The 18,169-nt window shown below is 34.9% G+C and overlaps 1 protein-coding gene across 1 annotated transcript in view; it reads left to right on the top strand.

The window, feature by feature from the left end:
* The first annotated feature begins 1,646 nt into the window (after window positions 1–1,646).
* si:dkey-192p21.6 (uncharacterized protein LOC565246 homolog) overlaps window positions 1,647–18,169 on the top strand; it is a 31,506-nt gene continuing 14,983 nt past the window's right edge. Inside the window, exons 1-8 of the mRNA XM_058380839.1 lie at window positions 1,647–1,725; window positions 2,276–2,370; window positions 2,895–3,016; window positions 4,977–5,092; window positions 8,672–8,741; window positions 9,218–9,284; window positions 9,849–9,928; window positions 16,556–16,632. Of these exons, the coding sequence (XP_058236822.1) occupies window positions 1,647–1,725; window positions 2,276–2,370; window positions 2,895–3,016; window positions 4,977–5,092; window positions 8,672–8,741; window positions 9,218–9,284; window positions 9,849–9,928; window positions 16,556–16,632 (706 nt within the window). The remainder of the gene's footprint in view (window positions 1,726–2,275; window positions 2,371–2,894; window positions 3,017–4,976; window positions 5,093–8,671; window positions 8,742–9,217; window positions 9,285–9,848; window positions 9,929–16,555; window positions 16,633–18,169) is intronic.

Below are 18,169 nucleotides of genomic sequence, written 5' to 3'. Positions count from 1 at the left end.
AATAATTGTTACCAAAAAGACAGTAACCTCGGGAGGATGCAATCAATCTGCCTGGGGGAGTATGACATCTAGCTAAACTAACAAAGAAAAAAGAAAAACAAATAACATCCACTTTCCCTAACTCTCTTCTTGGCCACAAAACAAGAGAAAACTGGGATAAACAAAAATGGCACCCTCCTCCTTACAACCACCAAATAAACAAATTGAATATTTTAACAGGTTACAGTAAACCAATTAACTGTATGTTATAAACCCAACCCCTTTTTTTTGATAAGTGGATCGATGTTGAATTACTCTATAGCTTTGGAAATGCCAACACTGCAGGATTGCTCCATAAGTCAATACAACAGGTGGCCTAAGCAAATGACCTGCTCCCAAATTCTATAATAAATAAGTGTTATCATATGCACAATAATTGAACATTAAAAGATTGGCAAGTAAAATTAGATAGAGAGCAGTCTTTGGTTTGTGTGTAAACTTGTACTGATCAGCCATAACATACCACTGCATAAAAACCACTTACTGGTTTCTTGAAGTTGACTATAATGTCTAGATGACTACTGAAAGAGACTGCATGTTTGTAATAGGTCATATATATATTTTTTTGCCTGGGTTTGGCTTTTGAAGCAGTGAAAAGGGTTTGGGAAGATTCAGTATTGAAATGTTTATATGTAATGCAACATATTTGGAGCGGGCCAAGGTTCTACCAAGGTTCTGCCTTAGATTATAGACTGTATGAACTTGTCTGATGTGCATACTCATTAAAACTGTTGGATTTAGAATTGTTGGATCCTGACTGATCAACAGAGTATGCAGTCATTTTGGTTTAGCTGAATATTTAAATGAAGATTGTATTATGCTCTTATGACTTGCCGTTACTCGTTCTGACCCCGACTTTTCTTTAATAGCAATGCTGTGGTGTGTTTCTGTATTAAGTAACACAGGAAAGGATTTGTTGTCAAAGATAATTTCTATTACGCCTTTGTCTGGGAAAGATAGTTAATTTGCTTTATTTTGGGACATGTATACTGTCTTAATGATCAAGCAATGCATTTTCAGAGACATACCGGGAGTATTCAAGCCAGGGGAAGATGCTCAGATTGAAATAAAAATGTAAAATACCGTACAATGTTTTCTGTGTCTTGACAGTGCAGCAGACTCTAAACTCACTTTATTATATAGCACATGAATATCATACACAAGCAAGAATGGAAGAATATTTATTAATTTAGGAAATGCTTTTATCCAATGTGTTTTACTATTGAGCCAGAATTCATATAATTCAACTGAGTAGTTAAAGGTTAGCAGCCTTTATCACAAACATCTGAGCAATTACTAGCTCAGAATCTTAAACAGTCCACCTTAACCTCTCTTTTAAAGTCATTGTCTAAAATAGTGAAACAGTGGTTCTGAAAAGCACTCAGAGCTCCTGCCACTGCACATACATGTGTGTTTGGTTGACAGGATACTAAGACAGGATATGAAAGTATGAGTCATATATGCCAAAAGTATGAGAGCTGGCAGTGACCGAAAATTGTGCCATAACCACCTTGGGGAATATCCTCTGTGCTCTTTGAACTCTTTGTTTATATCTTTTGTAGCCTGCAATAAATGAGTTCAGTAGTGAAGCAGGTTTTCAGCTGACTATGGAGATTTGCAGCCTTAGACACATTTTCTATATTGTTCTTCTCACAGCAGGACAGTGTAAGACGACCATGAGTACAGGTATCATACATATAGAAATCTGAAAATGAATTATTTGTAATATTTTAATTTTTCTGGAATTGCAGTGCTTTGTATACCATTAAGTTTGTCATACCAGAGTGCAATATGTTTTTACAAGTGACGCATTTTTATAATAGCACCAAAAACTTTATGTGCAAGATCGTGAAGTAACAATGTTCTGCCTGTGGTCTGAGTGTGCACCATCTTTTGGAGAGCTGTGATAATCCTGGTGATGTCAGCATGGGACACATTTATTTTTACTGACTGCTCCTTTTTTGGCATTAGTTAAGAAAGTCTAGAACTAATTATTTTTAACAGTTACTAATTAAGAAAGACTGGAACTAATCTTTTATTCTTCTTAATTTTTTCTTCTGTCATTTGAGACTTTTAATTGAATTGTTATCTCATTTATAATATTAATAACAAATGTATTCCCTCAAGTCATTTAAATTATTACCCAAAACTGCAAATGTTGATAAGTATATACTGTATAGGCCAGCATGAGAGTTATAAAGTGCCTTTTTATAGCAGCGTCATCTTTAAATTGCAGAAGTGACACTGAAAATGGATGAAGCATTATTAACAGTCCGTAATCAGATGTCCTATGGGCTTCAACTTCTCTACACCTCAGATTACTGCTATAAGGTATTTAGAAATGGTACTAAATAATAATAATAATAATAATAATAATAATAATAATAATAATAATAATAATAACAATGAGCATTATTTTTATCTATCTATCTATCTATCTATCTATCTATCTATCTATCTATCTATCTATCTATCTATCTATCTATCTATCTATCTATCTGTTTGTTTGTTTGTTTGTTTGCTGTACCAGCTCATGGTACTGCATATGCTTTGATGGAGACTGCAGAGCACTTCTTTGAATTGCTTTGGATAAGGTCATCTGCCAAATAGTGTAAATGGAAATGATAACAGTTATAATTGGCCATATAAAAAGTTTAATGCCTAGCATAGTTTTTAAAAAGGCAGTTAACAATAAGCAATTAAATAATTAGCAAATAACTTTAGGGATGTTAAATATTATATATCATAAGAGTTTAACATTAATGACATTACATCTACTTTTCAAAAGCTAATACATGTCTGTGGTGTGCACTGAGGTGGTGTAAAAATAATTTGCACACACATAATGTCTGCAGTGTCTGTACCAACCTTTGGCTAGCATGGAAGTTGGACCAGGAAATGTGTCTGTGGTCCTAAGCACACCTTTCACGCTAACTTTGAAAGCCTCACCTATGAATGCTACTTACACTTTGTGCAGGTAAGACTGAAAGTTACACTACAGATGTACACAAATATCCAGTCTGTTTCACTTTCACATCTAAATATTTCATGTTTGAATTGCAAATTGCGTTAAATTGAAATGATTCACCTTTTGTTCTCGAGTGCACAATCCTTTTCCATTTGGATGGATTACTTAGCATCAACATCACTGTCTATAAATCACTGTCTATATGGACAGGTTCATTCCATTTATGTGCGCTGAAGTACCTTGACATGGGCTAAATATACAGCCTTAATAGCAGAAGATTCCATTTGCAATCTCTCAACCTACATAGACCACAGTGTGTCAGCATTTGACCTGACTTTAGGTCCAAGGTGCCGGCCTTTGGATGATATCTCACATGCTATTGATCTTGCTGCCATTTGGGGTTAATAGGAGCAGACATTCAAAATAAAGAAATCAGCCATTAAGACATCAACACTAAAAGTATCCACAGAAACCTCACCCTGGATGTTAAGAACAAAGATTCAGTAGCCATATTTATATAGAATCCAGGCCTAGGAGTCTGAACTGAAGCATTCCATGTGAGGTTTGTTATTAAAAGGGTGGTGAGATATTAAACAGGTATCTGGTTGCAAAAGATAAGGTGCTGTGCCTTTACTGCATGGCCCCAGGCTGGAGTCTAGTCTTGCGAATTTTAAAGATCAATAGCGAGGTCCCTTTCCAGATGGAGCCACAATCGATTTAGCCTCCCCCTCCAATGAACATGGCGGCTGGTATGTCATCCCCAAGACGATCAATGAATGCTTGTAACACACATTTTAGGGATGAAACAGGAGATGGTAGAATGTGGTCATGAAGTGCATTTCTACTTACCATGCTCTAGATGGCTCCCTCAAGCCTCATGAATATTGGGCCTTATCTTTTCATCATACAATAAAATTAAAGCTTTCCTTACATGCAGTCTTAAAGTTCAGAGGTTAATAAGTGAATCTTTGCATAACACTTGCGAATACTGTTTACACAATGTACAATAACATGTTACATTCTAAGCATAATGTAGACTAATGGCATAAGACAACATATGGTTTAAAAAAATAAATTATATAGTTGCTCAATAATATGTTTTAAATTGAATGACTGAACAATAGCCTGCAATTGAATGGATTAAACAAGAATTTAAGAAAGGAATTATTTGATTAAATAATTCATTTCTTAAGACAGAGTAAAGTTATACACTATATAGCCATAAGTATGTGGACACCTGACCAATGCAGCTGCATGAGGTCATCTCCAAACTGTTGTCACAAAGTTGGAAGCATGCAAATGTCTAGAAAGTCTTTATACAGTGTGCTGTAAAAATACAAATTTCCCTTCACTGGAACAATGTACCTAGCACAAACCTGTTCCAGCATTATACTGCTGCTGTGCACAAAGCGAGACATGGTTTGCTAAGGGTTAGAATATACAGAGTCTTGACCTTAACCCTACTGAACACCTTTGAGATGAATTGAATCTCTGGCTACGTGCCAGACCTTCTTGCCCGACATCAGTGCTTCACCTCACTAATGCTCTTGCAGCTGAATGGGCAGAAATTTCCCAGAAAAATGAAGCAGCAAAATAGAGGACAAAATGGGATGTTCAGCATGCACATGGTCAGGTGTCTTCACAAACTTTAAACCATATAATGAGGCATTTAGTATGATTAATATTACTAATCATGTTTAATGACTTGTGCTGTTCATTATATGCAGTCTATAATTATTATATTTTAAATATTATGTCATGGAAATTATCACAATTTATACTATACTATACTATAAAAAAATAAACCTAAGTATAATCTAAAATATTTCAAAATAGATGTAAGAGGATAAATTCAGTAATGTTAGTGCCAAATCTAGTAAAATTCTAGAGTCAATTATTATTATTATTATTATTATTATTATTATTATTATTATTATTATTATTATTATTATTATTATTATTATTCCAGCTTAAGCTATCAATTTGAAGAGGCGGGACATTATTCTCTTTGGGTCACACCTGGAGATGCCCTTACCGTGACCTGCTGTATTTCTCTGGATAAATTTCCACATACCACCTACCAACGTAAGTACAAGTTACTTGAATTATTGTCGAAAAGAATGTTAACATATGTTTGCTTTTTGTCAGTTTATGTTTTATAATTAGCAGACAGGCTCCTTATGGGGGAACGTCTTGGAGCTCTCCTTCTCCTATACCAATAAAGACACTACCTTGACATGTGATTGATATGTCTGTGGATGTATAACAGATGTACAGTAACATATAAACACATTTACAGTGTAACACTTTAACCATATATATTTACCTCTGATTGCATCATATCAAATATTCTCTTTGACCTGTATAAACCTTGATTGAGTCAGCAGAATGGAAACGTGCATCTTGTGATCTAGACTTCTATAGAGAAGTACTTTTTTGAATCCCAGAGGCCGGATCTGTGCGATATTGATTCAATAAGCTGCCCCTTTCTTCAAAAACAGCTCAAAGAAAAGCTTTTCTGCCATGTTTGTTTTGGAAAATGCCCCTTGAGAGGAGCATTGTGGGAAATACATTAGAGGAGCAAGAAGGATTAAGACATAATGGGATTTTGAAAGCACCATGCTCCATAATGCAGAGTCTATTTTACAATAGTGCAGATTATGTTGTAGATCAGACTTTAAGGGTAAGTAACCATTATCTGCTAGCTATATGGCCAGTGTTGCTAAACTCTGGGCCACATGATGAGCTTCCATTAGCTGCACTGTCCGGTGATTATATGCAGGCTCCGGTGGGCTCTCACAGCTTAAGTAATCAGCCTGGTGATCAGCAGGCTAGAGGCAGAGAGCACAGGAAGAAGCTTGAATAGAACTACACTAGACCCATAGAGTATTTTTCTAAGGGGTATTAACAGAGGCTTAACCATTTATGTATGGGAAACCATTTATTCATTCATCTTCATTTATTCATTCATCACTATCCACTTTGTCTAGGTCCGGGTAGCTCAGAAGCTTAGCTAATGAATGTATGGTTTTTATTTGTGTGTCATTGGACACTATTATGCTTTCTCACTAAATATTATAAGGGAACTTCAGTGTTTTTTCAGTTGCCCCATAATTTGTTGAGGATTAAACAGTCAAGCAGAATGTACAGACTTGAATTTCTTTGCATTATTTGTAATAGGATCCAGGAGTCTTCTTTTAAATGTAATGTCAATTATATGTTAGTATATTTGTAATTGTGTAAAAGCCTGTCATGGCTTCGGCGTTTGTTGTGTGTACCATAAAGTGACCAGAAGATTTAATATTTTATACCAAATATCATATATTATTTTATAATATTATTTTATACTTAAAACATTAAAGATTTCTGACACACAAGCAGAATTATTCATAATCATTTTGTTTAATGACTTTCTGAGAAGAAGCTATTAGAGGTTTTAATTGCTTTCTTTTACTGTCTGTCAGTTCTTGATAAGTTCTTGATAAGTTTCTTTAGAAGAATTATTCAAAATTCCTATTTAAGTGCTTTTGATCTTATTATTTTACAGTAGTTGATTTGTGTATTGTTGTAAACAGACATTATAAGTGCTTCAGTCTTTATCCAGCCCTACAGACTTCATTAAAACATCATGTAAGTCACAAAATAATGTCAGTAATTTTCTATAAAAAAAAAAAACATTAATTTAATTATAAAATCTCTCTCGGCAATACTGTCTCTAGATAGATGAATAATTTCCAATTAAAATCTATTTTTTAGACACCCTGAAGTTGTCAGAGTTCAATACACGCAGCATGTGTTGAATAATTTCCTGGTCATGGAATTGTAGTCCTTCAACTCAGTCATCAGGACAGGGTTTGGGTACATCACTGCTTTTGTGTCATGGTGTGTATTTATTTGCTGATTGAACGGCCATTTTAGTGTTTGTTTTTCCACACAAACGCCTCCCCTTTTACCTTTGGTGGTTGTCAGTGTTTCACTTTTTCTTCTTGAACCTTTATTATAGATGATACCTCCTGGCAGACTACAGTATGTCATGTGTTCCATCATGCACTGAAAAAAAATATTCTTCTCCACACTCTCTTACTGGTGATCCAGGGTTTCAGTTACACAGATTGATTTTGCAGTGACAAGTTGTTTTTTTGTGCTATGCAACAGGAAACTATTAGGCTCTTGAGAGTCTCTCTGTGATACAGAGTGATTGAGTTTCATCCCTGCCCGTAACAATCATGAAATCATGTAGGCATGTAAATGTATGGCTCCAAATCAGAAATAAAATAAAAAACCATTAGGGTGTTGTAAAGGTTCGTGTGGTTTTGGTAGGAAGATTCAGTGGCAAAGCCTGACTGCAAAATGCCAAAATGCACTGTGGCACAGTGGTGAACATAATGTCTTTTGCATCCTGAATGAGAATGTTGTTTTGCTAGTATTGATTCATGTATGGGTCAGCACTCCCCAGAGTCTATCAACACACAAGATTCCTTTTAAATAATATGAGGTGAGTTCTTCCCATGAATGTTGAATCCTAATAAACTACATATTTAATAAGAAGTTTAATTTGTATGTAATTAGCTTTAGCATTGAAGGTGTGGAAAAAGATCTGAGAAATTAAGTTAAAGTATAGATAATATTTTAGAATCTTGTGTGTGGTTGCTCCTTTTAAATGTACTCAAGCTTTGAAAAGGAAAAAGTACATGCTTTTAACTGATGAAATGTAGTTAATGTATTGTTTTCATGTGAAATGTAGCTTTCATTATTTATCTAAAAGTGTTACAAGATATTTGTTTTAAAGTGCACATTTTGCCTGAAAATATCATTCAGTCTTGGTAAGCTGGTCATATAAACTAACACTGCATAGTTTGTTAATAAATTAATGAGAAGGATAAAATATCCTGTAAATAACCTATATTAAACATTAGCTACTATTTTAGTTGCTGCCTTAAGTTTGACACAGCGGTCTGGTGGTTTGTCCATCTTCAAATGCACACAGATAGCTATAGTGCTACATTACTACATTAATTAGCATAAGAAGGTCACCACAGGAGACAGATTGGCATGGATGTTGATAGTTTGTTTCAATTTATGTTTTTTAACATGCTAATCTGAAATGACTGAATGCTAAAGTGAGCTCAGTCAGCTGATAAACAATTAAGCCCACTAGTCAAAATGCATTTATTTTGCATTCTGTTCTAATTTAATATAACAATTACATGAATTTCCCCATTTTGTTTTAACAACAGTGTGCACGTGAGCTGGCATGGACTCCACAAGTTTGTCATCTGGACTCATGCTTCAGTAGAAGAGATTAGACATGAGAAAAATCTGACCTTTTGTTCAAAGCAATTAACATGGTCAATATCACATATTTGCTTACATTTAAATAGGAACCTTGAAAGAGTGCAGAATCTTGAGTAAAAAAATTACTTTCATTGTTTTAAATATGGCAGAAATCTAATTCAGTTTATTTCCATTTTTTAAAAAAAAAAAACATCCCAGGTTTTCAATGTGGTCTCAGATTTATAGAACATACTGTAAAAATCATACTGTAGTAAGATGTCCATCTCTTTTGGGTTTATAGTTTTATAAAATAATCATGCTAGCAAAATATTTTAAAAAAAGTTTTGCAATTGAGACAATATTTATTTATTTATTTATTTATTTTTATAGCTTTGTGGGTAGCTGCTCTTGTTCTAGTCCTTTTGGCTTGTATTTGGGCCTCTGTACCATTTCTGTCCAGGTAACACCATTTTATTAACACTCTTAGTTCAAACTTCCATTGCTCTTGAATCAGCAAAAAAATATGTGTATATAATCATCTTAATCATCAGACTCATCATCAGTTACAGTTCATATTCTTTTCTTATTTAATTCTAAATATAGGTACTAAGGTACTAAGGTTGGAGTACCTTAGAGCATTTTCCATACAATTTGAGTACAGTTTATCTTAGTGAATGGAATAAAGTTGTATTGAATAATAAACTTTGTTGCTTGTAATTGAAATACAATGTTTTACAATGAGTGTGAGGTGTGATTATGTTGATTCCTATGTTGATTCCATAGGGCTACTTTGAGCTGCTGTATTGCTGTAAAACTTTAGTGTACGAGTGTGTGATACAGATGCTAGTAGTCAGACACTGTGATTGATTATAAATTCCTTGAAAACATTTGTTGAGTCCTTACAACCATGTTATATCATTATTTTATATATTATAGATGTAGCTGCACATTAAGGCTCAAAAAGCTCATTTGCTGTTGTGGAGCTAAATTCTCTATGGAAAGGGTAAGTATTGTAACAGACTAAATAGTTAAGACACAGAACTACTGGTTCAATGCAGAGTAAAAAATACAATTACTATCTACTACCAGGTATATATTCGAAAAAACATTAATACCAGATACACGATTTGATGTCTCTTGTGATTTTGTCTGTTCAATGTACAATGTGCTCTAGTTTGATTTGGCTGGTCAAGGATTCCTAGTTTGATTAGCCTGGTCTGTAGCATTACATTCAGCCATTGAAAGAGCCAGAGCAGGAAGATGTTTGTGTTAATTTCTTTGTGATGGATCTCTCTGCCAGCACACAGCCATATGGGAAATGGGAAGCTCTTCCTTGTGAAATAAGAGAAACTGTTCATGCTCACCAAACATATTCATCTAGTTCACTATATTAACAAAGGCAACAGATATGCAGACTATTGCACATTTGCTCAAATGTTTTTCCAAAATATCTGTCATATTTTACAACCTGTATTTTCTTTGCGTAGAAGTGCTGAGCTGATTCACTAAGATTCATTGTGTTGCTTGTATTTGTTTCTTTGACATTTGTTCTCTGCTTGTTTCATAGGAAGAGGCCACAAATGGAGCTAGCATGGACCAAAGCCAACCAAAATCATCCCGTTTAAAATCATTAGACACATTTCGAGGGTAAGTTTTATAAAACTATGAAATTCTTTTATAACCAGCAGTCACCTACTATTAGATTATTTGTTTGTGGAGATTGCTGTCACTACTGTATGTTAATTGTTTTCTCATCCAAAGTGCGTTTACAGAGAGAACATATTGGATATCTTCAACCAAGATAGCTGAAAGGTCATAGTCTGGACACATGCTCACTTGAGCCATTGTTATCTAGAGGTTGCTCGAGGCATCATCTCTAATGTCTTATGCTTCTGTGGTAGGGAACAGTGGATTGCTGTTGGCTAGGGGTGATGCGATTTAATCTGGAGGCCCAGCAGGATATAATAGTGGCTTCGGGGCAGACACAAAGCACGTCTCTCTCGAAACAGGAAACGGTTGTGGCTTTGACCTCCCTCTTGCCTAAAATTTGATGTAATAATACTGGCGGCATATCAGCACATATTTAACAGCCTGTGATTTTAGAGCTGGATAGGATATGAGTTCTCAGATCAGTACCTGAGTAAAAGAGATCATATGTCATTTAGCTGGAAATATCTGCCAACAGTCATTAATGGTAATTTATTTTCCGGACAATATCAAAACAAATTTCATGTTACTGGCACTTTTAGATCCAGTCATCCCTATGTAGATTAAAGCAAGGTTTTAAAATCACAGTCATTTGCATTCTATATTTTGTATGAGAAATCATTAAAGATTAAATCAATATTCTTAACAGTTCTGCTCTAAAATACTATCTGACAGTTTCACTAACAAAATTGTTTTTGTAAGCATGTGATTTTTATAGCGTTCCTAGAACACAGATATATGTAGCTTTTTTTTTTTTTTTTCAAAAGGTAATTTGCTGTTTAATGTTCCAGTAACTTCTGCCATATTCCCATAAAGAAAAGTGCTTATAAAACCAGATGTTTTAATCTACCTACACCTGCTTTGGCTTTTAAAATGCAGCAGCCCATTTTCTTTTTAAGCCTAATGGTTTTCTCAGTGTCATGCCAGGCTTGTCTTTGTCTCTAGAGTGTCTGTAGTGCCTGTGTAGTTACACATTAACTATACATGCAACTATAATGTAATGGCTGTTACTGATGGGCATCATATGTAAATCCCTTGTATTTTATTAACATCTATCTATCATTTATCAGTTTTGGCTTGTGTATTCTGATACTTGACAGCTGTAACATGATATTCTCCAGTTCCTGTGCCATTGCATTGTGGGTTTTGCCAAAATATGTTCCAGGCTTTTTGTGGCTTTTTATGGGAGATAGAGTGTCTTGTTAGGATACCGTAATGAAACACTTGTGTATTTGCAAGAGCCAAAACCTGATACACATTTGAATTTACATAAGTTGTACTTCTGCCATCCATCTCTAACACTGCATACATACTTTCACCATAGCTGCAGGTGCATATACAGTACATTATAAGTAACTACATACATTATATTCATTCAATTAATAATTCATTCATTCATTCATTCATTCATTTATACACCTCCTTGCATTTTAACTACTTTGGAATGTCAGTGTAATGATAGAGCAACATCTGTGTTACAATCGCCTCGGGTGATGTAAATGCATCATTTCACCTCACGTTCCAAAGCACCAAACATAGCTTAACAACCTGAAAAGAGAGAGTGAGAAAGAGAGAAAGAGACTTTATCAGTGTTGAGACATATAAGCTAAGTCATTGTGTTCCCTGCTAAGGTTTTGTATTATTTATTTTTAATGTACCACCTTCAGAAGCCAAAGAGCAGATTATTTATGCTTATAACATTTATATAAAGACGATTCTACTATTCATATTCTCTGTCATCAGGAGTTTTTGTGGTGCCTACATTTTCATCTCTTAAATATTTTTGGCTAAGTCCTCTTTTAGAATATAATAAATTTGAGACTTTGCATCAAAATTGTTTTCCCTTCCAGGCTGATTAACATATCGCCTGTCTAGCAATAAGTTAAAACTTTCTGCTGAAGACATAAGCATCTGTCATCTGAGCAGAGAAGCACTGCAGTCAATTTGCCAGATACCACTGACATGATGTTGATATAGTGCAGTATAACTGGAGACTTTGCTGCCATTTTAATTTGTTAAAAAGGATCTGGGTTTTAATCTTGCCAGTGAAAGCCTGTTGCCAGTCTTCTCGTAATTGTTATTAACCGGTTCACTGGGTTTATACTAGATATCAGAGAAACAAGATGAGAGAGTTTGTATAGCATATACACTTTTTTTTTTTAACTGTTAAAATGTGGAACATCACATTTTTTGTTAATTAGCAGAATTGTTTGAGAGGCAGATGTGTTGTAGCTGCATGACACATAATAACTATGCACATTTTAATTGCAAAATTGTTATAAAGTTCATGAAAGAAAGGTTAAACGCATGATATAATTTTAATTATAGAAAAGATGGCACATTTAATTCTTGGTTCTGAAATATAGTTAAAACAAAGATTACTTAGCAAATATAAAGCCATTTTCCAGTCCCACTGTAAATGAAGGTGGCAAGACATTTTGTTTTATGTTTTTATTTGAATCCAGTTACACTATATGAAACCTAGTCATTAAGGCTAGCAGCACTAAGAATTTGAACCCACAAACGTCTGGTCATTATCACAGTACCTTACTCGTTGAGCTACTACTATCTAAAATCCTGCTCTGTTACGGATAACTTTGCTAGTTTGTGTTTTAGGCTTATGAAATATGTTACTTTACTGATATTGATTATAGTACTTAGCATTCCAAGCTACAGTCTTAGGAATGTTCCCACTTAAGCTTGCCATAAAATGTGCTTCAAAATACATCCAACTACATTGTTCCAGCTTTATTTCACCTGTATGCTATTTCTGAAACCTGCCTTAAATTATAGGTATTCTTAGTATAAATGAGACACTGGCAGACAAAGTTAATTGTTTAATCTATCAGAAGTGATTTTCTTCAACATAAAGTGTAACATTGTGTCAGACACCAGGAAGCTTTTAATTAAAATGATAGGCTCCTCTATTGCTGAAATCTGCTTGAGTCTCATCTGGAAAATGACTTAACCTTTGTCTTTGTTACTATGGTTACTAATGGATGGAGTCACAAATTGTGAGTGAGTGTGTATGTGTGTGCACGTGTGAGAGACTGAGAGAAAGAAACCGAGAAAGAGAGCGAGAGAGATCTGCCATACTTAATAGTCCTCTTTGGAAGATGGCAAGCGATTAAAATCTTGTATCAGCAGGTTAGGCCTAAAAGGGGTAGTAATGGTCTCTGTTCTGATCTCTTAATTGAATTTCATAAGGAAAAACAAGGGAGGGCCAGTACAGATACAGTAAGCTTTATCACTGAGTCTATTCTGGGGCTTTTCTCTGATCTCTTTGTGGTACTTAAAAAGCGTCTGATGGACAAATTCCAGGGAGAACAAACCACAGGAACCATAATCTTGACACTGAAAGTCTTACACTTGGGATATTATTGGTTGTGTTGTAATGGTGGATATAATGCTTTTCAGTATACAGGGGATATGCATGTAAACAAAACATACATTTTGAAGAAGTATAGAAATGAAAGCTACTAATTTAGTGTAGTGTTCACTACACTGCCACTTGGGCACCACGTACTAAGCTACATGTCTTTAATAAATTACAGCAGAGAGCTTTAGTCAGCGATTCTGTGTGAGGAGATTCAGAGGGCAAGCATTCATTTCCTGAGTGATTCATAATACATACATTGCATTACCTTACAGTGCATTTTTCACACAATATATAAAACATAAGTGTTTACGCTAAGCTTTCAATTCTGAAATACGGCGGTGTCTTGTTACTATCGAGAAGTGAACCGTATACTTGTTCCTTATTGTTGTAGACATTTCGGAAAAACTGATGAATCCTTTCTCAAACTGTGTTTTGCTCGATGTGTTGTTGGAAGCATTGATATATGTTTGTGCATTACATCACTTTCGGTTGAAGCCACAATCAAGCAATTCAAACCAACAAAGTGGCAGACAGGGAGTTGTCGAAAGCACTAAAAGCAGCGGTTTGGAGCCTGTTTTCTTTGAAAAATTCATAGATGGTAGAAGACAATAATCAAATTTGAAGCTCTGTAAACGTATTGATTTTGCATTGATAGCAGATAATAGCTAGAAAAAACTCGCATTTTGGCTCACAGTGGTGCTATCATATTTAAATAAATGAAGCATGTGAAATAAGGTTAACCCCATTTTAGAGGCTTCAGCTTTCATCATACATATGATGTAAACACATTGGTACAGACAATTCTACATTTGCCCTAAAGAAGATTGACGCTTATAGATGTACGTAGATATACACAGTCAGTAGGACTTTATTTGGACAATCTGATTCAGATACTCAACAAATCTTTTAACATTGTGTTTCATTTCATTTTTATTATCTACTTTATCCTGGTCAGGGTCAGGGTGAATCTCAATAACACTGGATGCAAAGTGAGACTATTCACCGCAGTTGGGATGCTAGTTCATGCACACATGACAGGACATAATGCACACACACAATCACACCAACAACCGATTTGGCTTCTGATTTGAAATTGTGATTGCAGTAGAGACAAGTTGAACATTTACTGAAAATCAACAGCCAAAACCTGGACTAGGCAAAAGTTCATATAGATGAGTATAGAGTCTAAAATAGACCACAAATGATTAATATTTGATTAAATATTGGAACACAATTGTAATATATATACAGTGGATACAAAAAAAGTATATACATCCTGTTTAAATTGCAGGTTTTTGTGATGTAAAAAATTAGATAGATGTCCTTGTTTTCTTCTTTTATGTTATATAACAACCAACAAAATCCAATTTAAAATTTTTAAAAACATTTACAACCTAGTTACATAAGCATGCACACCATTTGAAAACGGAGAGGTTAAGAGGTAGGTATACATCAAGACTCTTTTCTGTTCTGGCGCCAAGCTGGTGCCTCCTTTGGGAATGTGGCACCGATGTGGTGCCTGATTTAAGGATGTGGTTAAGTCATTGGACTACTGAGTGGAAGGTTGCGAGTTTGAATCCCAGGTTTTCCATGCAGCCACTGCTGGGCCCTTGATCATAGCTCTCAATGCTTGATTGCTCACAAAAAACAACTGATAAATTGTAAGTCATTCTGGATAAGGACATGTGCCAAATGCCAGAAATATAAATGTGGAGAAATGAACTTCCCCTAGATGTCTGAAAGGCTGAGTCACTGCCTGTCTTCAAACAACGGGAGACCTTCCTCTTCCTGAAACACTTAAACTAGCTCTTATTTTCCCTGTATGTTTTATATATTTAAAAAAATGCTGTGATATATTTCCTCCCAACACAGTTTTTAGGCTGATGGTATCCTAAGTCTGTGACCTAGTGCACCAGCATTGATGTATTCATGTATTCGCTGATAGAGACCTCTAAGCACTTTTTTACATCGCTCTAGATGAGGACATCTGCCAGAAATGTAAATGTAGATGTACATTTGAATAATACTATGTTAAAGCACTTTTTGCTTTTAATACAGCACTCAGTCTTTTTAGATAAGAGTCAACCACCTTAGCACATCTTGATTTGGCAATTTTAGGTCACTCTTCCTTGCAAAATGCTCTACATCTGTCAAATTGTGAGGGGCTCTCCTGTGCACAGCTCTCTTCAAGTAATTCCACAGGTCTTCAATAGGATTTAGACCTGGGGTTCTGACTGGGCCATTCCAAAACATCAATATTCCTCTTCTGAAGCCATTTATTTGTCGACTTGGATTTCTGCTTTGGGCTGTTCTTGTGCTAGAAGGTGAATTCTTCATTTGTCTAACAGATGCCTTCAGTTTTTCTTCCAAAATAGATTACCACCCTACCCCATAGCCAATACATTTGAATAGAGTGAACAGTATTTGGCAGATATTCCTGCAGCTCCTTTAATGTTGTTGTAGGTCTCTTGGCAGCCGCCCCGATTAGTTTTCTTCAGTTTTGGATGGTAATGTCACTGTGGTGCCCAGTTTTCTGTTTGTTAGTGATGAACGTCTCAGTGTTCCATCTAAAGTTTTAAAATTCTTTTGTACCTCTCTTCTGATCAATAACTTTCCAGACTGAGATGCTATACATGCACTGTACAAGTTCTTCAGTTGGATGAAAGCAAGAAGATGTTTAGAAAATCCTACAGAAACAACTGACCTTTATTTGGGCTAATCAAAGTCACTTCTTTGATGACAGGTGTATGATAATCACATCTGAACATGAGTTGAGATTCTCTGTCAATTGAGAATGTGATTGGTTACATGACCCAGTCACATGACCTATTATAAAAGGGTCTACACACTTGTGCAACCAGGTTATTGTAGTTTCTTTTTCTTATTTCCTAAAACTATTTCTTTTTTTTTTTTTACTTGAATTGTTGTTTTGATTCCTGTATCACATGAAAGGTAGGAGAAGACATGATTTATCTTGAATTTGTTGGGGTTTTTTATGATATTTTTCTGCATCATAAAAACCTTCTATTTTAACAGGAGTGTGTAGACTTTATATATCCACTGTAGGCCATAATGTAATATCTAATTACTCAGAACGTGAAGCTGAAAATATTTAGTCCTCTTAAGTATCACATACGGCAGTTAAAAATAAGGAGGTAATCTGTTTTGTTGTGTTGATGTGTTTGTAGCTTCTCTATAACCCTCATGGTGTTTGTGAACTATGGAGGTGGAGGATACTGGTTCTTTCAGCATGCACCATGGAATGGTTAAGTATTATGAGAAAGCATGATATTATAGGTAGTATGAATAATATGTGCATGTGTGTCAAACCTACTTGTTCTAGGTTATCTTTTAATAAGTCAAATCCACTGTCAATTTTGTGCACTCCCAAACAGAGCTCCTCATAATTCACAGTATGTGACAGTTTTTGTCTAGACTATTTTTCATCTTCTTTCTTCTTCTTTTATGCAGTGTAAAGACTTTAGTTATTCAGAAGCACTGCGGTGGTGATAAAGACTGTAGAATAAAAGCACTGCAGTAATAACGTACAGTGTATAAAAGTGCACTAGTGATCATGTATCCTTAATAAAAGCACTGCAGTGAAGGTGTATACTATTTAAAAGCATTGCTGTGAAGCAGTACACTGTTTAAAAGTACTGCAGTGATGGTGTACGAAGCACTATGGTGATAAACTACACTATTTCTAAGCACTGTAGTCATAATATACATTATTTTTAAGCACTGTAGTCATAATGTACATTATTTTTAAGCACTGTAATCATAATGAACATTATTTCTAAGCACTGTAGTAATAATGTACACTATTTAAAAGCACTGTAATGATGAGCTAGACTATTAAAAGCACTGCGGTGAAGTACACTATTTATAAGCACAGTAGTGATGGTGTACATTATTTGAAAGCACTGCGGTGATGTGCACTAACAGCCATGTATTGATGGTGTATGTTTTTTAAAGGCTCTGCAGTGATGCTTCACACGATTTAAACGCAATTCATATTTATGCTATTGAACTGCAAAGGCAATATGATTTTGGCTTGGGTTTCAGTTTGGACTGATTTCCTGACCTGCAGTAATTGTTATACTTGCTAGGAATGCCCATGTCATTGATACTTCCCTTTATCTAGTAATTTATCCAGTGATGTCATGGTTTCCCTCAGAATTAATAACTAAAGTTTACTGAGTGGAAATAAAACTAATGTTTCATGTTGGACAGATTATTATCACTGCCATCTTCCTCTTCTGTTCCTTATAATGTTCCTCCTACTTCTCCTCCTCCACCTGTTTCATCACATCTTCATTATCGATGTCTGTCCACTTCTAATCAAAGGTTTATCCTGAAGATAAATATCCCTGATCGTCCTCACAGGAGTAACTCGTGATGCGTGTTTAATTTTTAATGGGGATCATTACAAAGTGCATCTGCAGGAATAGTCACAGATGAACTCAGTGTAAACCTCCCTATATATATATATATATATATATATATACAGTATATACAGCTCTGGAAAAAAAATAAGAGAGCACTGCAAAATAATCAGTTTCAGGTGCATGTATTGGTGAGATTAACAGTTTTGTTTCATTTTTTGTGATCTGCTGACAATATTTCTCCTAAATTCAAAATGAGTATATATTTAAAGGAAATGACAACACATCAAAATAACCCAAGATCATGCAGTATTTGCAGAGCTTTAATAACTCAAATAAAACAAAATGCAAATAATTTGTAAACAAATTATGCTTTGGCTAAATAACATTAAGAAATCAGTATTTGGTGGAATAACC

This window comes from Hemibagrus wyckioides, linkage group LG03 (genome assembly GCF_019097595.1).
Source record: "Hemibagrus wyckioides isolate EC202008001 linkage group LG03, SWU_Hwy_1.0, whole genome shotgun sequence".
Classification (NCBI taxonomy): Eukaryota; Metazoa; Chordata; class Actinopteri; order Siluriformes; family Bagridae; genus Hemibagrus; species Hemibagrus wyckioides.
Note: the sequence above shows the minus strand (reverse complement) of the source record. Positions and strands in the feature narration are given on the sequence as shown.